Here is a 24,695-nt window from a genome sequence, read left to right as displayed (position 1 = left end):
GACGTGAGAGCAAGGTGCTCGGAGCCTGTTACCAGCAGGGCTCAGCAAACCTGCGCGATGCGGGTCACTAGTTTGTGCAGTGTTCGTGCCAGAGGGAAAACCATGATACCTGTCAACACGAATCGGGAATGTTGGAGAAGGTGCGTCAGGTCAAGCAAAAAGCGAGAAGCAGCTAGTCAGGTGCACCTTGACAAGGGCTGTCTTGAGCTGTTCTCTCTGCTTTCTGCTGCCCCTCCCCTACCTGGAGACTAGAGGCTGCCCTCCCATCGACTGGGCAGGACCAAGAGCAAGGGGACTGCTGAGTGACAGCAGGGAGGGAGGGAGCTGGGGCCGGGCGGCCTGGCGCAGCCTGGGAGGGAGTTAAGGTGCAAGATTCTTCCTGCTCTCAAATTGGGAAGATGTGGATGGCGTGTTTGGCTGGACTATTGGTTTTTATTTCTTACCAAATGCGAGTTTTGATTGTGCAATAAACATCCATTGAATTCTAAATAGTCACCAGAGGAGCCACCATCTGAGGGGCAAAGGCAGGACTCCTCTTTGCTCTTCTCTCTGTTACTGGCCGCTGGGGACCCCACTGGTGGTTTCTGGCTCCTCCCTGCTTCTCTCAGTGTCTGTGACTGTCATCAGGGCAGGCAGGGGTTTCACGGAGAGAAGAGCAGGTGACGCGCGTGTGTTGGTTTATATGTATGTGTGTAGACAGGGGCATTTTTTTTTTTTTTGAGACAGAGTCTTACTCTGTTGCCCAGGCTAGAGTGCCCTGGCATCATCCTAGCTCACAGCAACCTCAGACTCCTGGGCTCAAGCGATCCTCCTGCCTCAGCCTCCCGAGTAGCTGGGACTACAGGCATGTGCCACCATGCCCGGCTGATTTTTTTCTATATATTTTTAGTTGTTGGATTCATTTCTTTCTATTTTTAGTAGAGACAGGGTCTCGCTCTTGCTCAGGCTGGTCTCGAACTCCTAAGCTCAAACAATCCGCCCGCCTCGGCCTCCCAGAGAGCTAGGATTACAGGCGTGAGCCACCGCGCCCGGCCAACAGGGACATTTTTAATTCCCCTGACTGCAGAGTGAGGGCCGCCATCAAGAGGCATCTGAGGAGCAGGTGACGCACTTGGGCTGGGCACAGAAACTGAGACATTCCGGGGCTGTGTCTGCACTCCAAACGCAGAAACATCCCCACAGCCCCCATGAGCCACCAGGCACTGATCTGGGCTCTGATCCTTCCAAGGAAGGGCGCCAGCAGTGAGTGGGACCCCGGGATCCAGACTGGCGGAGCCTCGGAGCCTCGGGTGAGAGGTGGGGAGATGGGAGCAGGGAGAGAGAGGGGAGGGAGGAGGGAGATTCCTTAAGAGCAGCTGAACCTTGGAGGGTCCTGATACAAACCAACTAGCCAGGAAAAAGAGAGCAGGAACAAAGGAGAAATTGAACCCTTGGCTATTTACTGATATTGAGGGATTATTTCATTTTATTTTATTTTATTGAGACAGAGTCTCGCTTTGTCACCCAGGCTGAAGAGCAGTGGCATGATTGTAGCTCACTGCAGCCTCAACTCCTGGGCGCAAGCGATCTTCCGGCCTCAGCCTCGCAAGTAGCTGGGACTACAGGCATGCACCACCAGGCCTGGCTATTTTTTAAAAATTTTTTTTGTAGAGATAGGGTTTTGCTGTGTTGCCTAGGCTGGCGGTCTCAAACTCTTGGCCTCAGGAGATCCTCCCGCCTTGGCCGCCCCAAAAAAGGTCTTATTTTAAATACACTATGCTCCTTCCTGTTCTCTTCCTCAAATGCCAATGTTTTAATAATTTGAATCCTCTTGCCTGGGGAAAATAATAGTTATCCACTTAAAAGTTACGTTTATTGACATCTAGTTGTTACAGTGTAAAACCACAGCACAAAAAAATCAACCTCGAACAGCTCTCGGGCATCTGGGATTTCTTCTGGAGTCCCTGGAGGCAAGTGGGGGGCTTCTTCTCGCGGTTCTGCAGCATGTGGATCAGCTCCTGCACCTTCCCATCTGCCTTGGCCGAGGTCTCCAGGATGGAAACTTCTACTCCAACACATGGCGCCTGGCACCGTCGTTCAGGGCTGCCTCCCGCGGTTCTCGTCGCTCTTGTTGCCCACTGGCACGGTGCAGAACGTACGCTGTCGTCAGCTTTGACCTCTGGGATGAGCTCAGAGAAGGCCTTCGGCTCTTCCGGGATTCCCTTCTTGGTGACCGCGTAGAGCAGCACTAAGGCGTGACCCCCGGCAATGGCGAGGTGCCGCACACCCGGCAGCGGTGACCACCGGTGCTGTCAGCATGGGCAGGGTGCCCATGCCGCGGCTGCAGCCCAGCAACTGGCATAAATGTCTTCCGTGACCTTCCACGTCATGGAAGGTGTGGTGCTGTTTCGGAAAAGTCCCGGGACAGCACAGAAAAACCGCACCCCAAACCGAGAGGGAGACCAAAGCAAGTCTCAGACCAGCCCAAGCTGAGGCAGTTCTAAAGCAGTCAGGGCTGCTTCGCACCTGCTGTCTCTGCCTCGGGAAAGTGCCGAGGCACGTCTCTTGTGCCTCACAACTATCTTCTGGCGTTTGTTCCATCCATTTTGTGACAATTTCGTTGAGCGCTCCAAGCCAGCACGGCCCAGTGTTCGTTCCTCTGTGTGTGGTGGGGAACTTGCATTTTCCCGCACGCGCTGCACGGGCAGCTGCGGCGACCGCGTCCTCGATGCCAGAGCTGGAGTTGCACGTCGGTGGGGGTCAGAGGAAAGACCTGTGCCCCAGTTCTCTGGCACCGGGCCGGCGGCAGGAGACACCAGCTCCTGACCCACGCGCATCCGCCTTTGTTCTTTCCTCCGTCCGAGGTTTCCGCGATCAGTTTTGTTTTCACTCTGTCCTTCGCCGTGTTGTGACTCAACATGGATTTGTGCTTACATACATTTTGTTTGTTTGATTCCACGTTAAACCTCAAAGAAATGCTTCCTTATGGTAAGAAATATTATTAATACAACGGAGCAGAAAATTTTCTGTCACTTAGTGATGTGGTAGCCGTCCTAACATCTCGGGAAGGTGTTGTCCAGGCGTTGTGTCGATGCTGGTGCAAATAGACCTACTGTGCGGAAACAGACGTAGTACGTTGTGTGAAAGTATAGCGTGTACAGAATGCTCAGTATTTTTTTTTTTTTTGAGACAGAGTCTCACTGTGCTGCCCAGGCTAGAGTGAGTGCCATGGCGTCATCCTAGCTCACAGCAACCTCAAAGTCCTGGGCTCAAGCAATCCTCCTGCCTCAGCCTCCGGAGTAGCTGGGACTACAGTCATGCGCCACCATGCCCGGCTAATTTTTTCTATATATTTCTAGTTGTCCAGTTAATTTCTTTCTATTTTTAGTAGAGACGGGGTCTCGCTCTTGCTCAGGCTGGTTTCGAACTCCTGAGCTCAAAACAATCCGCCCGCCTCGGCCTCCCAGAGAGCTAGGATTACAGGCGTGAGCCACTGCGCCCGGCCCGCAATGCTCAGTATTGCACATGACACAGCAGCTCCTCCAATAACGTCATTTCGTTTACCGTGGTTTCCTTATACCATTGATGAGGAAAAAGAATCACGCCTGGGCGTGGTGGCGCACACCTGCGATCCCAGCACCGGGGGAGGCTGAGGCGGGAGGATCGCTCAAGCCCAGGAGTTCGAGGCTGCGGTGAGCTAGGATTTCACCGCCGCTCTCCGCCCTGCGTCTGAAACGACACGTTCAACAACAGTGGGGCCGCCGTCTGTGTGGTCTGCGTGTTCTCCCCACGTCTGCTTGGGAGCTGTCCGAGTACCCCGGTTTCCTCCCACATCCCACAGATGTGCACGCGAGGGGGGCTGGCGCGTCTGCCCCGTCCCAGCGAGTGTGAGTGCGCGGGCCTTGCCGTGGGCGGACCGGCACCACTCGCACCCCCGCACTGGAGTGATCAGGTTGGAGAGCGAATGAGTGAATGAGTACGAGTGTGTTGTGAAATGGAAACTCACAAAGTGTCCAGTCATCGTACCAATGCGTGACGATCATCGGTGCCAGAGCGCTCAGCGACTTGGCCGTCGGTTATGCCGCCCATCACCGCGGCAGCCGTGGCCACTCACTGGCCCACCAAAAGTCGGGTCAGTAATTATCTTACTTGCTTTTACTAATCTTTCTTTTTCTCCTCTCAGCTTTACTGCTGATCTGTCACACGTCCCCCGAGGGGCTTTATTTTTTCTTTCGACATCCTGTCCTGAGGCTTCCTCGGCTGTTTCTGCCCCTGTGCTGAAGAGCCGGGCGTCGGCATGGGCCGCGCGGGGACTTGCATTACCCCGCGGTGACCCCGGCTTCCTCCTCCTTGTAGGTATTCCCTGTGGCATTCCACGTGGGCGTGACTGGTCCCGTCAGCTTGTCTGGGGGGGCGGTGCGAGCTCTTCCGCGGAACTGGTTCCCTTCCTGGAGGCCCGGGGCTCTCTGGGGAAGTGGTTGAGCCCAGAGCTGTTCCCTCGGCCGCTACACGTCGGCCCGCAGGGACTCGGTGGACTTGTCCTGCCTTCATTGAGCCACAGAAACACCAGCGGTCAGGGCCACCTTCTTGTGGGTGCCAGCTGCCCTGAACTCTTCCCAGCTGGAGCCCCTGCCAGGGCGGACTTCGGCTTGACATCTCACTCGGGGCACCTTGCTGCGGAGGGGTGGGGTCCAGACACACGATGCCTTTGCCAGGCGTTGCCTCTGCAGACCTCTCGGCCGGTCGGCTGTACCGCGTGCCCACGTGCTGCTGCCAGCCCAGGTGAAGAGGGGCGTCAGGGTCCCTGCCGTTGCCGCTGGGTGCATGGCCCTCCTCCGCAGAACAGCTGAGCAGAAAGGCTAATCTCTCTTAAATGTATGTAGAGCTCACGTGGATTTCAGCCTTTACTATTACAAGTGTTTTGAGTCTTTATTTAGGCATCTGGCGATATTTTTGTGGGCAGAAATATGCCGTAGGAACGTAACTCTTGCTGTGCCAGTCAGCCTATGGTGGTGTTGGTTTCCCTCAACACACTGTTTCGCTTAAGGACAGTTTCCAAGAATGTACCGACCATGTTAGCTGAGGACTTACTGTATCTGATAATGATAATAAATGACTGTTACTGGCTTATGTATTTACTAGACTATACTTTTTATTGTATTTTTAATTTTTTATATGGATCTCGCTATATCGTCCAGGCTGGTCTCCAACTCCTGGGCTCAAACAGTCCTCCCTCCTCACCCTCCTGAGGAGCTGGGACTGCAGGGTTGAGTCACTGCGCTGGGCTATCATTACCTTTTTGTTAATTTTTATTTTTTCATTGTGTTCAAATTTAATTTCTTCTTCTTCGCCAACAAAATAAGTGCAAATGTAACATAGCAGCGAAACCCCAGAAACCAATAAATACGTACACTAGCTCTTTGCCTTTTGGACTCAAAGCTTCATGTGTTTTTTAAGTTATGAGCATCAGCCCTGAGCACAAGGGGTAAGAGTTTCTCGAGTAGGCATTGGTGCTTCACATCCATCCTCATCCTCATACAAACCACACCCTTGACATCCACCCACATGCCCCACAGCAGTTAGCAAACTCTTTAAGAAACACAGCTTGAAACCCATATGGGTCAAAGCTGTGAGATGCCCAGTCATCGATGCTATTTGATGGGTTTGTTTTTTAAAAAAGGTTTCATCCTTTTCCCCTCCTTTCACACAGAGCTCTTGTTTTGGCTGTCCCTGCCGGCAATCTTTCAGTGGAATAATAATGTATCTTTTGTTTATTTTTTAAACAACGATTCTGTGTTTTTCCCAAAATAATTGCCATCTTGTTGCTAATTAAACATGATGTATTTGGGCCAAGTAAACCTGGACCGCTGGCCAGTCTGGAATGCAGCCCACAAGCCGGGTCATGCTGGGGTCGTCGATGTAGCCAAAGAGCTGGGAGGACCCAAGGGCCCCACAGTCATTTAGCGGCTGGGAAATGAGCCCGCGGATGCTCTGGTGCGTGTGGAGTTGGGGTAGGCGGGGATGGCGGTCACAAGGATGACCCTCAGCACCGGTGCTTCCCCAGCCGGGTGGTCTTGCGCCTCCTGCACCTGGCAATGTTGCAGCTGATGACGAGGGTCTCCTGCAAGCTCCCAAAGGCCCAGAAGACGAAGGGGAAGAGTTCAGGGTGTGTGGTACTCCACAGAGAAGAGAACCAGACAGCTGTTCCCAAGGAGACTGATGAATGGTTTGGCGAAGGCCGCTTGCAGGCCTGCGAACAATGACATCCACAAGGTCTTCAAGGGGAAGGAGAAACTGATCTCTTCTACGCTGAGAAGCACACGCCAACTGGAGCTCCAAAGGCAACAGAGACTGCAGTAGCAGCTGCCTCTGAAAGCACCTCATGCCTCTCGCCTCGTTCTTGCAGAACTTGGAAAAGAGGCTGCCAAAGTGAGCAGCGGCTCTTTCCCGAGGCTCTGGCCGGGAGGCTGCCAGCTCCGGGGCAGCTCCCCCATCAGCAGGGTCCAGGTCCCCACGTAGCTGCTGCCCACAGGCCCAGGCGCGTGGTGCAAACACGCACCACGGAGATGGCCAGAAACGCCCACAGGATGCACATTAAGTAATTCAGAATGTCACCACTGACACCCTCCGACGGATGCCAGCAGCTCTGACCATTTCTGCCATAGGAGACACTTGTCCCTGTCCTCAAACATGGTCTCACTGGAAGTCCCTCCGTGCTGCTCGTGGCTGCGGCGGAGGCGGACAGGCCCTGACCGACCGGGTGCATCACCCGGGCGACGGCGAGAGCGAGGCCACAGCCAACGTGCGTCACCCCCACCCCGGCACCCGGGCACTCCAGACGGGCCCCCACACGACCCCTTGCTCCTGCGGGTCATTCCCCGTAGCCAGACGATAGTGTGGGAGCCGTCACCAAGGAAATCCGCCGGGTTTCCAGAGCCGCCGTCACTCCTGCATCGACTGTGCCGGCTCCATCTGCAGTGCGCGTGGCGCAGCGCCGCCGCCCGCCCAGACGGCGTCCTGGGCTGTCCTTCCTTCAGCGAGACTGCTGGGAGCACTACCGTTACGTTGGCGTGTACTCCTCCTTACAGAAGAGAGAGCTGTTGGGCTCTGGTGGTGCTAAGGGAGGGTGGATCAACGGGGAGGGGGCGGGCAGAGCCGTCCTGGGGCTCCACACCCTGCAGCTGCCCCGGGGAGCCCGCCGTTGCCCTCGATGGGCATCCAGCCCAAGAGCATCCTTGATGTAAGTGACTCCGTCTTAGAAAAGACTCCGCCTCACATCTCAAAAGGCACCATGCCAACAGGACCACATGTGTCCCCCTTATTGGTGGAGACTACACCTGGCCAGCAAGGGCATGACCAGCACGCCCTTTACTGCCAGCCTCACGGGAGGACTCAAGGGCTATATCAAGAGCAGGACGTCACCAGCTCCACAGGGCCATCTCGCTAGGCACCGTTCTGTCACTGCTGGTCAGCACCCGGCATCTGCAGCCAAAGGCTCTGCCAAAATCAAGGACTCTGCTTTGCAAGATGCTAAAGACTGACCAGACGGCCCACTCTGCTGGTCCACATCACTCTCCTCACACTGGTTTCCTATCCCCTTTTCCCTTGATGTTAAATGTCACTTCGTTCGATGTGGGAATTTTATCCGTAACATTTATGTATCGGTGAAGTACACCACGGTGTATGGTCCGCAATACCGACTGGCTTGTGGATTGGCTTGAGCCTGTGTGTCCGCAGCTCTGACCAGGGGCGAGTGGTAGCACAGGCAGTGCCCGGTGACAGACGACCGGACCCATGGCATTCCACGCTTCCGAATGGGCTCCCAAGGCCCCCCGGAAGGGTAGTTTACAATTAGATAATTAAATTGATAGTTGGGGAACAGTTTCTTCCACGACTGTAAACAAACCTGCGTGGCATAAGCGGACCGTTGGCGCAGCGTCTTGATGCTGGCGGCCAGACTGTCAGATAGATACGGAAGCAGCTGACAGAATCGCGAGAACACAAAGATTCAGGAGATCCAGAGCCAAGAAAGTTCACAACAAAAAGAACTAGCCGAAGCCTTTCGTCTCATTGAAAGCAGGATTTGCTAAGCTTGAGGAGCAAGAGCCTGACATCACCTGGGGCAGTTTACAGAGGTTTACTGTGCAGTCAGTGAGAACACTCAGCGGCTATAAGGACATTTATGATGGAAACAAGAAAAAGGCTGTGCAAACAACCCTAGATGCCACCTTCAAGAAACCGACTTCAGCGGTGAGCTCCCACCTCCAGCAGCAGAACCAAATCCTGATTCCAGAGCACCCACGCCGTCCTCTCCAGCACCACCTCCATCATCATCTTCCACTAATGTTCGCCTGCCTTCTTGCCCCCAAGTCGCCCCTTCCAATAAGCAAAACATGGCTGCAACGTTAGGTGAGTGTTAGCCTTTAATATTCTTTTTCTGAGGCCGGGTGCCTCCAAACAAAGAATATTCCTAATCCTAGTACTTCGGGAGTCCCAGGCGGGAAGATGGCTGGAACCCAGGAGTGCGAGGCTGCAGTGAGCTATCGTGACGCCACTGCGTCTACCCAGGGCGACAGAGCAAGACTCCATCTCAAAAAAATAGAAAAAAAACTAGAAGGAAAAAAAAAATGAACATAACATAATGACCACTCCATCCTGGAATGTATTCATCTTTATGCCAAAGTGGTCATAAAATATATAATTTTTAATATCACTTTATAAAGGCTCATGAATATAACTTGGTAATATTTTCACGGGGGCCCACAGAGGCAAACACACCTAGGAACTGCGAAAGTCCAGGGACAGCCCTGGGTCCATCATCCTCGTCTCTGCTTCTCTGCGGCTGCTGTTACAAGTGACCACAGGCTTGCTGGGTATAAACACGACGTATTTCTCTCTTACAGCTCTGGACACCTGAGGTCCGAGATCATTTTCTCCGGGCCAAAGTCATGGACCCAGTGAGGACTCTGGCCCTCAGGCCCTCCTGCCGCCCACCCTCAGGTTGAGCGCGTCCCCGACGGCTCCCGCTGCGGCTGGCGCTGTTCGCTCCGCACGTGTAAGTAATAAAGGCCGCTTCTGCTGCGGCGTGTTTTGCGTGCAGCCTCCGTGTCTCCCCTGACTCCCGACTCCCCTGGAAAGTGACTCTTTGCTTCTGGCCACTCTCCAGAGAGAGACCTAGAGACCAAGTTCGAAGGAAGTTGGGACTGTCACGGTGGCCAGGGGTGTGGTCACGAGAGGCGCACAGCACAGCACTTGGCTGACGCCCTCGGGGAGGCTCCCGGCGGGCTCGCCGCCAGCGCTGCCAAACTCCGCTCCCTGCGCTGGGGGGGTCCTAGAAAGGCGAGTCTCTCTGGACTCGTGGGTTGCCAGCCGTGGTGCCTTGGTATGGCGAGAGCAGCGAGCGCGGCTGAAGCCGCTCCTCCCTCCATGGGAACTGCGGGTCAAGGAGCCACGAAGTGGCTGTGCCCCGACGGCTCCCAGGGCAGAAGGGCACTGGCTCCACCATGGGCTGCCAGTGCCGGGCTTAGTGGGTCGTGAGGGAAGATGGGAACTCCAACTACCGGGAGTCGGGGAGGCAGGGTCCCCGGCCAGACTCTGCAGCTGGACTACAGGGGTGGCGGAGAGACGCAGAAACAAAGGAAAAGGAACCACTGGTGGCTCTGCGTGTCGGCGGCAGTGCCCTGGTCAGGGCTGGGGTCCGCAGCAGCCGCCGTGGTGTGGACGGCAGGCCGGGCGGCCAAGGGCTCCTGCAGGCCGAGATCCGGGCACTGTGGACCCGGCGGGGGTGGCTGCAGCAGGAGAGTGGGCCGTGCGGCTGGTGTAAACGCCGACGCCTCAGGGATCACCGAACACTGAGAGCTGAATGGGGGGCTCGGGGAACACACCCCGGCATCCCAAATGTGGCTCAGACACTGGAAAGGCTGCCTCCATGTTGAGGCACGCAGCATGGGGCCCTGGGTTTAGCACACGCGTTCTCCAGCATCTCCTCAGACCCAGAGTCCCAGGGCGAGCCTGCCTGCCCCGGGAGGGCCCACAGTGGGCCTTTCTGTCGGGGCTCCCAGGGGCACTTGCGCAGCCCCTGCCGTCTGCTGTGGTTTAGGGCGATGAGCCTGGCATTCACGGGAACATTATGGGGTTATTTTGCTAACTTCTTCAGGTTTGAGCATTTGCAGAAGGCCACCCAAAAGGCCTAGAACACCTGCAATCCAGAGAATGGTGGTAAACCTGCAGGAAGTCCAGGGGCCAAGAGTCAGACTTAGGTTTGCCACCAGCCACGACTGATGAGGTAGCGGCATCCGCGCGGGCCCACGGTGAAAGAATCGCGCACCTTCGTAGGCCCGCTGGAGACCGGCGCACCTGCCCTCCCCACCCGGCCCGACGTCTCAGGCCATCGCAGGCCTGAAAGAGGAGGTGGGACGGGACTCAGGTGCTGGAGGAGAAGGTTCCTTTGCTCAGGCAAGAGCCTCGGTGGCGCAAGAACACGCCCTGGCAGTGCCGCCCCCCCGAGACGGCGGACTGGGAAGGAACCGGCTGGCCCCGTGTTCAGGGGCCGAGCAAAGCCGTGCCTGTTGGCGCTGGTTCCTTGCAGGTTGCCAAGCCTCTTGGAAACGGAGGCGCTCCCTGGATACGTGCCATGGAAGTGGAAACAGCTCGCCGGTTACCGGCCGGTGGACGGCCTGTTGGCCAGGCCCGTGGCGGCCACAGCACAGGCAGCTCTCCCGCCGGGGCTCCCGCCGTGCATCTAGGCTTGTCTGCGGAGCCACAGGCCCTGCCGGGACCTGGACGGTAGACCGTGGGTTTAAAACCAGCCTCCCGGGTGCGCTGGCGCGGCTGTTCACCCACACGGGTGGAGTCTGGAACGCGACAGCAGCCCGGGACGGAGCCGCGCCCAGTAACTCCGTGTGCAGATCCCTGGGCAGTCCTGAAGCGGCAGACGCTGTGGGTAGCGCGGCAGGAAAGGGGTCGATGGTCCGTAAGCGGAAGGCCCTTGTGGGGCAGAACGTGGGCAGACATGGGGGCTGTGGCCACAGCGCCGCACGCGGCCGCTCACCGGCCACCACCGCTAGCGGGGCGTGGGAGCGGGAGCCGCGGCCTCTTCTGCAGCAGCGGACGCAGCAGGCTGGATGCGTCGGGAGGGAAGTCACGGAAACGCTACTGGGGAACTGGCCCCACAAGGCGGCTCGCCAGTGTCCACCCAGAAACAGAAGAGACGGTGCAAGTCTGACCTCCGACCTCCGCAAGGGCCGGGGGAGCCTAAACGAGGGGACTGAGTGAGGGGCCTCCCCGGGAGGAGGGGAGCCCGGTGCGTGCGCATGCGCAGACACGCGCAGAGACTCACAGACACACGCAGACACGCGCAGACACACGCAGACACGCGCAGACACGCAGACACACGCAGATCCCTGGGTGGCTCCTTGCCGGCTTTCCTGTCGAAGGGCAAATCAGACGTCGGCCTTCCCGAGTCCACGGCCCTCTCAACGCCTGCGTGGTACCGGGGCACCGTCACCAGTGATCAAGGGACGTATGTCACAGGCTCCCTGATCCAGCGGGCAGTAAAGGAGGGCGGTTCCATCTGCCTCACCACCCAGAGTGGGCAGGGCGGCTGGAGGAAAAGGGGCTCTGGAGGAAGCACAGTGAGGTCCCGATAGGACGCCCCTCACTGAGAACCGCGCCTCGAATGAGGCCCCGGTGTGCAGGAAAGTGGGTTACCAACGTCTGGTCCACGGAAGGGCCCGGCGCGAGCGGGGGCTCCGGAAGAATCAGACACTGCCTTAAGCCCAGTTCCGCAGGGAACACCCTGCCTCTGCTCTCCTCGTCCCTTAACGCCCGGGACGGGTGGGAAGTGCCACCAGGCTGGATGGGACCCTTCCTCCCCAGGCAGGAGGCCACCCCTGCCCTGGGCCTGACCCCACTTCCTCTTGGATGGGGAGCGTGGGAGGCACGTGGGCAGTGGGCAGGCAGTGCCCTGTGCCCGTGGCCGCCGGGGCAGCACCAGAGAGGTGGGTTTCGGCCTGACGTGCCCATGTGGAGCCGCCACTGTTCCTGCTCTGGACGGGGGGTCTGGGGCAGCCCCTGCGAAGACCCCCAAGGCTGCAGAGATTACGGGGGTCCCGACGCCAGTCTTACAACGGAGGAGGGGCAGGAGGCCCCCCTCCCTAGTTCGTCTCTGTCTTTCCGCTGTCAGCTCGAGCTGCCCTCTCCCGGGCTGCTCCATCCACTGGCACCTGGACGCCCTCGGACACGTCTTCCTGTCCCAGCCGGCACAGGCCCGCACGCGAGGACGACCACCTGCCGGGCATGCGGTCTTGTGCCCGAGTAGCCAGGGTGACTCCTTGGCGGGCCGCGCATGCTGCTGCTGGGCGCAGACTGCATCCCTGCACAAGCCCGGACAGCGGAACGACGCACGGAAGTGGCACCTAGATACCCCAGCGCCGCACGCGCAGAGGCGAGCGGCTGGGGGGTGACACGGAGCACCTCTGGACACACCTAAGTTTTCCCCTAAACATGTCCTGCTGGGAGGGGACCGCCAAAGCCAGAGCTGCCCCGAAGACCAGCCCACTGGCAGGGGCCGTGTGGCAAGTGGGGCGGCTTTGGTGGCTGGCCCTGCAGCAGGGACGCGCCCGGAGGGTGGAGATTTGTTGGGAACAACACAACCACCCTAAGGACACCAGGCGCTGAGGGCTCCTCCCGACGCCCGGTGTCTGCGCCGTCGGATTCAGGGACACAGAGGACAGCCCTGAGTGGCACTGGTGGCTCTGTGGTCCTAACCTCTGACCCCGGCTCCCCCCGGGGGGTTTGGGGGGGACACCCTTGGCTTCCCTCGCACACTCCAGCACCCGCAACTCCATCCTCGGCCCCTCAACCAGCCCGTCTGGCGGGGGCGGGGGGTCCGCCTTGCTCTTTCTCACTGGGGTCACGTGTTGGCTGTGTGTGCTCCCGGAAGGCTCTGTTGGTTATTGCTGGAAAAGCGAACGCCCTTCAGAGCTTCGAGCCACAGTTTGGGTGACATCGAGCTTGGTTTTGAGACCGTGAACGTTGCCACAGCCACAGCGAGGAAAGCGGTCCCACAGAAGCGAATGGCGCTGGACCTGCGGATGGCCTTGCAGGGGCAACCTGGGCCCTTTTAAAGACTGAGAGTTGTGAGCATACCACAGCCTGAGAGGTGCAGTCGTCCGTCCTGCTGCATTTGCAGAAGCACTTACATCCCACAGGCCAGATGGGGGTGACTCCTGGCCGTCTGCGGGAAAGTGCTTTCCAGGACGGGCTCCCTGGCAGAAAGCCGTGCTAGTGAGCCTTGGGAACGGAGGCTGCAGGTCTGGGCACGCGCACCGGTGTTCACTGCCGGCGTGGGTTCTGTCCGCAGTGTTCCACAAAGTTAGGGGAAAGGACCTCACAGGTGACCCCAGATTTCCTGCTGGCTCAGGGATGTGCGAGATGTCAGAGCTGCTGGGGGTGGACTGTAGGGCCATCCCCCGGTGCCCCGCTTTCTCTTTGTGACCAGCCAGCTGCAGGTTTCCCAGGGGACTTGAACACAAACCTGGGCCTTGAACATCCCGGGGCATGATTGAGGTATCTAAGTTCACTACAAAGAAACTGGCCCCATCCCTGAGAAGACTTCCTCAAACCCCTTGTAAACTCATATCCTGACCCCTCCCTGCGGACACAGCTGGGTAGAACACCCCTCGCCTCCGTCCACCCGGGGATGCAGCCCTCTGTGAGCTCCCCCAGTAACGCCCTGGGCCCATCGCCCTGGTGTTCAGGACTTCTGTTTGGAATCCCAGCCGGCCCCATCTCGGGAGGGTTTGGGGCACTCCCTTGTGGGAACTCCCCTGGCGCCAGATCAGGGCGTGCCCGATTTAGGCACCGAGAGTCACTACAAAAATACCCAACAGTCGTGCTTGGTGGGATCAATTACCCTTCCCCCAGTCATGTGATGGGAGTATTCAACTGTGCAAAATGCACAGTAACATCACAGCGTGATCAAAGGAAGTATATACACGATGCACAGATGACATGAGGGGCGGGAAGGCGGGATGCAAAATGGTGGGAGTGTCTGGAACGGGACTGGTGGGAAAGAGGCTCCCAGTGGCCAGCCCGGTGCTTTGTGTTCTTCATATTTTTCTGAATCTCCCCCAAATGGTGTCCTGATCACGTGCGACCTTCATCAGCATGGAAAAATGAAACAAAACAAGGAATGTTTAGGAAGGATTTTTAACGTAGTGGCAAATGCTTATGATGTCACAAGTGAAAAGGAGGGGTTTCCACATGATTCTTCTTTCTCCATCCTCTGGTGCATTTTTCATAAGTCCTACAGTTCTTGTGCGTGGGTTCTACAATCCAGGAGCAAGGAGAAGGGCAGGGAGGCAGAAAGGGCAACTGGCCAGGACCGTGCCCCGCCAGTAATCTTCAAGCCTGCTTACCTCACCACCTGCACGCTGAGGGGAGTTTACAAGCTTGGTCATCCCTGCCAAGGCCACAGGCAGAAACTCTCTTATGCTGTATTAACACTTCTATGTGTGTATTTTTGGAAAAAGAGAAAGGGCCCATTTCAGGGCCCCACAGGTTCAAGCAGTTCTCTGTGCCCTGGGGTTTTAGGCCTTATTCTGTCAAGTGCCCAGGGAGTGAGATCCGGGCAGATTCCGGGGAGGGCTGCAGCCCCGCAGCACCATGGGGAGAGGCTTAAGCTTATGGGGGACTGGGGTCAAGCGGCACTCTTAGCTGAAGGCACCAGGGGTCTACGGGGGTGCCGACATCTTCGTGTGGGAAATCTGGACCAGTGGGGGGGGTGCCTGGGTTGAAAGGGTCCTGGGCTGATGGTTGGGAGGGGGCCTGGGATAATCAGGAGGCTGGGCCAAGGTCTGTATAACCACGGAGGAGGGTCTGGGGCCCCTAGTCCTAGAGGCCTATTTTGGGAGGCACCTGGGACTGATGGGGGATTGGGATTGATGGGGGAGGGGTGTCTGAGTGCATTTGGACAGCTCAATGCCATGTGGAAGGGCCAAGTTCACCCAGGGTGGGCACTGAGATCTGAAGGCCAGGCGCCAACCTCTACTGGAGGCAGGGGCAACGCTGGATGCCTACTGAGATGGTAGACGAATTCATTGCAGGAGTAAGTGAATGGGTCTGCGATGGGAGTTTACAGGGGGCAGGCGTCGTGCAGGGTTTGGGAACTTAGGACACACGAGGAAGCACCATAATTAAATGAGAAGACTTGGGGAGGCGTGGGAGGGCAGCAGACTGGGAATACGGCGTGCGGGCGAGGACGGTGCTCCCACAGGCTGCGGATCCGGTGGGGGAATCAGCAGGGGAGAACGTGGGCTGCGCGGGGCTGAGGGGGTCCGGAGCGGACAGAGGGAGGCGGGTGGGGGGCTTTCTGCCCCAACAGACAGGGGATGCCAAGCGGGCCGAGGGCCCTGCGGAAAGTGGCAGCCCCCGCCACACATCGACCTCAGCCCCTCGCGCGGCCTCGGGCGCGACCCCCGACCGGGCCCGTATTCCTCGCCCCGCGCGCTTCCGCTCACGCGACCCCGGCCGGTCCCCGGAGTCTGCCGGCCCCACGGGCGCACTGGTCGGACAGCCGGCCGGGCCGCGGCGGACTCATCGCGCACGGGCTGCGCTCGGGCCTGGGGCGCTGCGTCATGGCGACCCTCGCTGGGCAGCGCACCTTCCCGCCACCCAGCGCGCCGCCGGCGCCCTGGGTACGTCACGCACCGCGGGACTCCCCGGCAGGGCGGGCTTGTGACGCACGAGCTGCCAGGGCCAATCGGAAGGCGCCCGCGGTGTGTCCCGCCCCCGCCGAGCCCTCAGTAACCGGCGCCCGGGCTTCGGTCGCCTTGGCAACGAGTCGCGCGGGCGCGAGCGAGGCGGCGGGGCAGGGGCGCCCTGCGGAGAGACTACCGTGCCGGCCGCCGCGGGGCAGAAACTACGGGTAAATGTCGATCTTTTTGCCTTTTTACTCTGTGTCTCATATTCGTATGTTAAAAATTCTTTTAATATAAATATGTTTAAAGTATAAGTATGTCCCAGAATAGCATTGCCAGATTTAAGTAATAAAAGTACAGGATGCCCAGTTAGACTTGAATTTCAGGTAACAATGAATATTATTTTCAGTATTAGTGTATTCCATATTTAGTATATTTTTGAAACTTTTTTTTTTTTTTTTTTTTGACAGAGTCTCTCTCACTCTCTTGCCTGGGGCGAGTGCCGTGGCGTCAGCCTAGCTCACAGCAACCTCAAACTCCTGGGCTCAAGCGATCCTCCTGCCTCAGCCTCCCGAGTAGCTGGGACTACAGGCACGCGCCACCATGCCTGGCTAATTTTTTCTATATATTTTTAGTTGGCCGATTAATTTCTTTCTATTTTTAGTAGAGACGGAGTCTCGCTCTTACTCAGGCTGGTCTCCAACTCCTGAGCTCAGAACGATCCGCCCGCCTGGCCTCCCAGAGAGCTAGGATTACAGGCGTGAGCCACCGCGCCCGGCCATTTTTGAAACTTTTTAATGTAAATATATAAGTAATTTTAAGTGTCACTGTGTTCCACAGTAGTGAACAAAAATCTCAAATGTAAGTTCTAGGTAAACCACGAATACTTTCTTAGTATCGGTGTGTCCCGTGTTTAGTATATTTACAATACGTTTTATATAAGTTATTTCATATGAATAATTTTTTGATATGAATATGTCCCAGAGGTATATTTGAGGCATACTTATACTAAATATTAATGCTAATACTAAATACTATATTAAATACTCGTAGTATATCTTATAATTATGTTCCAAAATGTATTTGGAACATACTTATGCTGAATTCTAATACCAAATCCTCTTCTAAATACTAATGATATAGTATAAGTACACTCCAATATGTATTTGGGACATATATTAAAATATTACTCATTTTTTATCTGAAAGTAAGATGGGGGGAGATTAAGATTTAAGGAGATGCCTCAGCTCTAGGGCTGAGACGGGGATGGCTGGGGCTGCCCAGTGCTGAGATGAGGAAGCAAGAGAGTCGAGCTCTGGAAGGAAACCAGGACTCACCCCCAGGGGCCTGGGACTGAGCACCATTCATCCACCGAACAGCTGGTTGTTGGGTGCCTACGTGTGCCAGGTGTTCTAGGCACTGAGGCAGGGAGCACATCAGGGAGCGGCACTGACGCGGCTTGGGCCCTTCGGAAGCCCACAATGCAGTGGGCACACACAAGTAAACAAAGCAGATGCTTGGTGGAAGTGTAAGTGCCTAGAAGAAAATAAAACGGGGCCTGGAAATAGAAAGTCCCAGGAGTGGCAGAGAGGGGCTGCCTTAGCTAAGTGGTCAGGGCTACGCCTCTGTGTCATCTCCCGCTGGCTGTGGGTACCTGGGGTGTTGTATGCAAGTGCCACTGTGTGCAAAAGCCACAGTGGGAAAAACAAAATGAGGGTGCTAAGGGCTTATTATTCTCCTTATAAATTAGGGACTTGTAGTGACATGGGTCCCCTGGTTCATTTTCTTAGTAGCTGAAATTGGCCTGGCTCTTTGGGGCAGTGAAGGCTCATTTGTGCATTTAAAACTCTGTGACCCACTGGAAAAATCTCTCTTGAGAGAATATTGACTTAATTTGTCTCTGGAGTCATAATGAAAGATACCGCCACAGGCCACTGGAACTCTAGATCCCTTGGGAGGCAGCCTGGCACCAGGCAGAGGTTTCCAGACTGTTTGTAAGCAGCAGAAACTTTTGTCCCAGATGGAATCTTACTTGAAACCCCAATCTAAAAAATCAATGAGCTAAAAGCAGAACTGTTGTGGTTGCCGGGGCTTAGAGGAAGGCGGAATGATGATTCTTTTGTGAGTGATGAAAATATTCTGGAATTAGATCGTGGTGATGGATGCACAACACTGAGAATATACTAAAAGCTGCTGGACTGGGGCCGGACATGGGTGGCTCACACCTGTAATCCCAGCACTTTGGGAGGCCAAGGAGGGAGGATCGCTTGAGCCCAGGAGTTGGAGGCTGCAGTGAGCTGTGATGGCGCCACTGCACTCCCACCTGGATCACAGAGTGAGACCCTGTCTCAATAAATAAGAAATAAAACCTGCTGAACTGTAGAAAGATGAATTTTATGCTATGTGAATTATATCCCAATAAAATTGTTATTTAAAAGATGCAGAACTGTTTCTGTTGAAGCTGATGGGAGGAAAACCCAGGGTCCCAGTTTAAAGGGCCGCTCTTTGAATCTTTTGAAAGGAAGACCTCATCTGATCAATATGCTCAAAAATTAACTCCAGATGGATCTGGGGCATGAAACTAAAAGCAAAATATTAAAGCTTTTAGTAGGAAATATTTGAGAATATTTCAAACTTGGGAGTAGGGATGGCTTTCTCAAACAGGACACAAAAACTGCTCACTATCCCTGCCCCAAGCTTAGAAAGACACTCTCCTATGTACATGGGGCTAACACACCTGTGAAGAGAGGCGTCATCTGATTAGCAATCAGGGACACACAGATCAAGAACACAGTGAGGTTTTATTTCACACTCACTAGGGTGGAAAACACTTAGAGATTTCATAATCAAGGATGGAGAGACTGTGGCTCTCAGCCCCTCTTCCACATTGTTGATGGAGTGCAAAGTGGTGAGCTTTGGAAAACATTTTGGCATTTTCTACTTCAGTTGAACGTACTCATACACTGAGACCCAAACTTGCTGCATCTAGGCTCGCTCCCTGGAGAAACTTGAGCACAGGGGCAATGGAGACAAGCAGAAGAATGTGGCAGCATCGCTCTACAGAAGAGCCAAGAGCCCGCTGGAGAAACCTGGCTGCGCTGTGCTCTGTTCACAAAGTGGCATATTATAGAGCAGTGAAAAAGCCCCGAGACAGAAAGCAGTAGTATGGATCTACCGTAGTTTGTTTCTCCATTCACCTAGTGATGAACATTTTAAGTTGCTTCCAGTTCGGAGCTTGAGCGAATGAAGCTGCTGTGGACATTTGGGTACAAGTCTTTGTGTAAACGTTGGTTTTCATTTCTCCATGAGAAATACCTGCTAGGAGAATGACTGAGTCCTGAATTTACAGATTAATTTTTTTAAATGACGAGAATCACCAAGAGAATATAGACTAAATAAACTAAATGTCTGAAATTTCTGTGAATGTAATTCACAGAAGGGGAACTAGAATGCTCACATAACTCACGGAGATGTTCCTTACTTGAGCAATCAAAGCTGTGCTGAGTAACACTACAGTGAGACCCCTTATAGCAGACAAAATGAATGGATCCCTTAAAAGCCCGTGGGGCGACGTCAGCCTCATATTTGTCCCTCTATGACTGTAAGCTGAAGTGATAACCTCCATCATTACCAACACCATCGTCACCACCATTGTTATCGCCACCACCGTCATCATCGTCATTTGTCCTCATTCCCATAATCAGTCCAAAACCAGTCTCATTTCCAATTTTTCACTGTTACAAGTAACACTGCGATGAATGTCTTTACACCCCACATGCATGATGTTTGTCTGGTTTTTCCATGAACTCTTCCAGACTAACGGCTTGGGAGACTGACCAATGGCCTTGTTAACACAGAGGGAGAAAAACCAAGATCCAGCAGAGCTTGTTTACAAATACAACTGGAGGGTTAGTATTTTATGTGAAAACACTACTTTTTTCCCTTAACCATTAGGCTTAAAATTAACATTGGGTGTGTTCTTAGAGCTGCTGGAGAGATGGTCCTTCAGGACTCTCTCCCCCTTCATGGGCTGGGTCTGGGTGCTGAAGGCAGGGAGTTCTTTGGAAGAACCCCCTAGTACCCCCTGGACAGCTATCCCCGGAAAGGGCTTTGCAGGCAGAGCGACATACCCTGGAAGACACTCCTCTGGCTGGTTTGTAAATCATCCTGTAGTGAGAACGGTTAGATCCACCATAGATACTCATGAAACACATTTCTACAAAGGTTTCCATTTCTCTTATTGTTCTTAGAACACTATGGTGTTGGGATTTTCTGTCTGGATAGAGAACTGAAAAAAAAAGAAGTGTTTGTTCTAAGGAGAAGTGCAGTTCCGACCTGTGCGAGTTGCTGCCGGGCCTGTGTCTGGGGACCGGGAGGCAATAGGGAGCAGCGGGGACTGTGGTGAGCGAGGCAGGACCCCGGCTGAGGAACACCTGCAGCCCAGCCCTAGCCCGTGTTTGTCAGAGCAGGCTGCACCCCTCGGCGCAAGATCTTCTGAACTGGGGGAAAAGCTAGAAATCTGGATTCTCGAATACATGGGTTCTTAACAGGGACCGGTCCTCAACCCCCCGTGAAACATTTGGCAATGTCTGCAGATGTTTTTGTTTGTCGCACCTTGGGGTAAATGACGTCACTTTGGCATTCCTCTGGTGGATGCCAGGGCTGCTGTTGAATCTCGTGCAGTGCACTAGACAGCCCCAAACCACAGGAATTACCTGGTGCAAAATGTCAATAGTTCAAGGTTGAGAACCCTTGATCTAGTTTTCCCAATTCTGAATAATGCTCTCTGCAGCTCTGGAATGTTCCACATTAGTTTGATTTTCTTCTCTTTACTTCTTCTTTTTTTTTTTAATAAGAGCTTTATTGAGATATAATTCACATACCACTAAGTTCACTCTTGTAAAATGTACAAAATATTTTAGTGTATTCCCGAAGTTGTGAAAGCATCGCCACTATCTAATTCCAACACCTTCCCATCCCCCCAGAGAGAACCCCGTGCCCATTAGCAGCCACGCCCCCTCCCTCCTCCCCCCAGACCCTGGCAGCCACCTGCTAACGGGGCAGATACCCTGTGGAGACATTTTCTAGGTAGATGGATTTGCCTATTCTGGACATTTCAGTTGGATGTAGTCACGTAACACGCGGCCTTTTTGTCTGGCTTCTTTCACTTAGCTTGGTGTTTTCAAGGCTCAGCCACATTGTATGATAGTATGTATCGGGACTTGTTCCTTTTTGTGGCTTCATAATGTTCCATCCATCTCTTGGTGGGCTTTGGGGACTGTTCCCTCTTTTTGGCGCTTTTGGGTAATGCTTCTGTAAACATTTGTGTGTGGCCGTACGTTATCATTTCTCTTGTGCACGTACCGCGGCGTAGAACTGGTGGGTCCTGCAGTAACTCTATGGTTAACATTTTGAGGAGCTGCCAGTTTTCCAAAGAGGCTGCGCCATGTTACATTCCCACCAGCAGTGTGCAAAGGTTCCAGTTTCTCCACATCCTCAGCAACACCTGTTAGTTTTTGCTTTTTTTTCTCTTTTGTTAATGTTTTGTTGTTGTCGTTGCGATAGCCATCCTAGCGGATGTGAAGGGGTACCCCTCACTGTGCTGTTTGCATGTCCTTTTTTTTTCTTTTTTGAGACAGAGTCTTGCGCTGTTGCCCCAGCTGGAGCGCAGTGGCATCGTCACAGCTCACTGCAGCCTCAAACTCCTGGGCTCAAGCGATCCTCCTGCCTCAGCCTCCCGAGTAGCCGGGACTACAGGCCCGTGCCACGATGCCTGGCTAATTTTTTCTATTTTTATTAGTAGTAGAGACGGGGGTCTCACAATTTGGCAGGTTGGTCTTGAATGCCTGAGCTCAAGCGATCCTCCCACCGATCCTCCCACCTCGGCCTCCCAGAGTGCTGGGATTACAGGCTGGAGCCACCACCTCCGCCCTCTTTGCATGTCCTTGATGGCTAGTGATGTTAGTTGAGTGTTTCTTCTGGCACAGAGAGCTGCAGCCCGGCCTCGAGGGGCGGAAGCACAAGCCGTCCTGCTCTGTGTTGGGGAGTTGCTCACAGCCCGCCTCTCCGACCACAGAGATGCCCGCTCGGCCTGGGCCAGCCCTGCAGTGCCGCCTCCTGGGGCCGAACATGCTTTGTCCCTGCCTGGGGGCCCTGGGGTGGGAGTTGTTGGCCCAGGGCCACTGGAAGCTCTGGGGATGTCCCCATGTCCAGATGAGGCAGGAAGGGCCCAGGAGGCTCTCTGCCTCTCGTACCCTCCTGGGTGCTCTCTCCAGAAACAGCAGCCTGGGAACCGCAGCGCAGCTGCCCTGGGCTCGTAGGGTCCCTGAGGACACAGTGAGGACTCATCGGCCCCTCCCCGAAGTCTGCAGAGGAGAGCTGAGAGCTGTTTTCCTTGGCCAAGGGGAGAAAAGGAGGCCACAGGAGAAGGAAGAACTTCTAATGGCCCTGGGGTTTGGTGGCCACCAGCCCCAGTTCGAGCCAGGGCTCCAGGTGTGTCCCCAGCTCCCAGGTCCCAGATCGAGGTTGAGCTCCCAGGTAAAAGCCCCTTCACCGTCCATCCAAAGCACCCGACACAGGGGCTGCTGCGTCACCAGCCGCTGGGCCCTGTTCCAGCCATGTGGCTGTACTTTCTGCTTCCCACCCTCGCGGGGTCTCTCTCTGGGGTGGCCTTTTGTGGGCCAACTGGCTGGCGGGAGCAGGGGCGGAGCCCCCGCTTTGAGCGTCCTGGGGATGTGGTTCTTGGAGGCAGCTTCTCCATCTCTCGCTTCTACAACGTCACCCTGTTCGATTTCACTGCCCCGCCAGCCGAGCTGGCGTCTTCCAGGTGAGCGGCCGCTGGGGTTGGTGGGGCCCCTGAAGGCCGAGGGCACCTCCGGAGCTCCCTTCGAGGCCTCAGGCAGTGGCTGATTCTCAGGGTCGTCCTTTCTGTCTGGATCCAGGTCAGTGGTTCCCCGGGTCCAACCTCTGCCCTTCTCTCCCCTTTGCTTTCTTGTCTGTCTTCTGTCTGCACGTGGTTTCCTCCTGTGTCTGCGCTGACGGACCCCGCAGGTCAGGCAGGGATTCTTGTGTCTCCTGTCCACCGCCGACCCTTGGTGCTCACAATAGCACCAGGCGCACGGCGGGTGTGTTTGTTGAATGAATAAGTGTTGGTGGAATGAACGGATCTCTTCCTGAGGGGATCAGGGATCAGCCCCTGGGTTTCCTGTGCCACGTGCCTGTGTCCTCTTTCTGTACTGTGTTCCCAACGTGCCTTTCTTGACATCGGGAGTTCCTGACAGTCCTTTTGGCTGTTCTTTCTCTTTTTTTTATGGAATGAATATGTTTACCTTTATTAAAAAACTGCCAAAGTGTTTTTCGAAGTAACTGCGCCGTGGTGCCTTCCCACCGGAAATGCACGAGACTCCCTGTTGTCCCACATTCTCGCCATCCGTTGATGTAGTCACGTTATGTTTTCTCATCAATGAATAATAATTGTGTATGTTTTGGGGGCACAATGTGGTGTTCTGATGTATATATATAACACGGAATAATCAAATCGAGTTAATCACATCCGTCACCTCATATACTTATCATTTCTTTTGGTGACGCGAACATTTAAAATGTGTTCTCCTGAGATTTTGAAATAGACGTTAATTATTATTGACTATACTTACCATGCCGTGCAATAGATCTCGAAACTTACTCCTCCTGTCTCACGGAAACTTGGTGCCCTTGGACCTATGATACCTCCCCATCCTCCCACCCCTTTGCCTGTTCTGATGGGTGCTGCACGTAACATGTGCACGGTGTTTGTGGGGCCGGACGTGGGCACCCCCCTCGAGTGTGTGGTTACCCCGTAGACACTGGCCACATCTGCACCACAGCAAACAACCCGCGTGGCTTCTTTCTCCCTCAGCTTCTCCATGTGGGGATACCAGGTGGCCCAGGGGTTCGTCTTTGCTGTGGAGGAGATCAACAGAGACGCCCGCCTGCTTCCTAACCTCACGCTGGGCTTCTCCATCCGGAACTCGGGGGACTCGGTGCACGGAGCCCTCCACGAGACCATGGGCTTTCTCACAGGACGCGAGGAGCCCGTCCCCAACTACACGTGTGGGCTCAGCCCTCCCCGGGCTGCCCTGGTCGGAGACACGCGCTCAGAGGTTTCCGTCCCCATAGCCAGGCTTCTGGGGCTCTACAAATTTCCCCAGGTGAGTCATCCACGGCCGTTTCCGTCACCAACAACGAGGATGGTAACGAGGACAGATAGGTAATGTTGGGATGCGGCCACTACGGGCCTTGGTTCCCTGCTCACGCTCCACGGGCCTGACGCTGCTCTCTTCCTCGAGACAGCCCTTTCCGGAGACTGCAATTCCCAGCGCACTGACGGAGCCGAGGTTAGAGAAAGTCAATGGCGGGTCCCAGCTCACCCAGCCGGGAGGTGCTGCAGCTGGGATTCGGGTCCAGGCCATGGGCTCCTGCCACTGGCTCTGTCTCCTCCCCGCCGTTGCTTCCTGAATCTCAGGTCCTCAGTGTCAGCCCCACAGTGGTGGCCGTGTCCAAGGGCCACCTTTTCTTCTCTGCTTAGATTTTTAACAGGTTAATTGAGACACAATTTGCTCACCACACAGCTCACTCAAGCGATTCAGTGGCCGTTAGCACATGCAGAGCTGTGCAGCCATCCCCACAGTCAGTTTGAGAACACTTGTGTCACCCCACAAAGAAACCCCAACCGCACGAGCCACCACTCCCCCCCCACCCCGGCAACCACTGGTCCGTGTTCTGTCTCCATGGGTTTGCTTGTTCTGGACATTTCCTATAAACAGGGTCAGACACTAACTGGTCTTTTGTCAGAAGCTTCTTTTACGGAATGTGGTATGTTCAAGGTTCAGCCACGTCGTAGCCTGTGTCGGACTTTCGTTCCTTCCCACTGGTGATTGATGTTAGCATTCCAGTGCGTGCACAGACCACATTTTGTTTACCTGTTCCTCGGGTGATGGACATTTGAGCCGCTCCCACGCTTCGGCCGTTGTTAAT

The 24,695-nt window shown here is 55.1% G+C and overlaps 2 protein-coding genes across 2 annotated transcripts in view; one reads left to right on the top strand and one right to left on the bottom strand.

Moving 5' to 3' along the window:
* The window catches only part of ZNF135 (zinc finger protein 135), a 132,795-nt gene extending 117,176 nt beyond the window's left edge, over positions 1-15,619 (bottom strand). Inside the window, 6 exon segments of the mRNA XM_012655863.1 lie at positions 2,139-2,288; positions 5,839-5,910; positions 7,886-7,937; positions 9,628-9,767; positions 10,641-11,076; positions 15,501-15,619. Coding sequence (XP_012511317.1) covers positions 2,139-2,288; positions 5,839-5,910; positions 7,886-7,937; positions 9,628-9,767; positions 10,641-11,076; positions 15,501-15,619 — 969 coding nt within the window.
* A 7,965-nt stretch (positions 15,620-23,584) lies between these two features.
* The window catches only part of LOC105819599 (extracellular calcium-sensing receptor), a 17,211-nt gene continuing 16,100 nt past the window's right edge, over positions 23,585-24,695 (top strand). The window contains exon 1 of the mRNA XM_012655878.1: positions 23,585-23,869. Coding sequence (XP_012511332.1) covers positions 23,585-23,869 — 285 coding nt within the window. The remainder of the gene's footprint in view (positions 23,870-24,695) is intronic.

This window comes from Propithecus coquereli, unplaced genomic scaffold (genome assembly GCF_000956105.1).
Source record: "Propithecus coquereli isolate 6110/MARCELLA unplaced genomic scaffold, Pcoq_1.0 Scaffold490, whole genome shotgun sequence".
Taxonomy (NCBI): Eukaryota; Metazoa; Chordata; class Mammalia; order Primates; family Indriidae; genus Propithecus; species Propithecus coquereli.
This window is presented reverse-complemented; position numbering and strand designations above follow the sequence as displayed.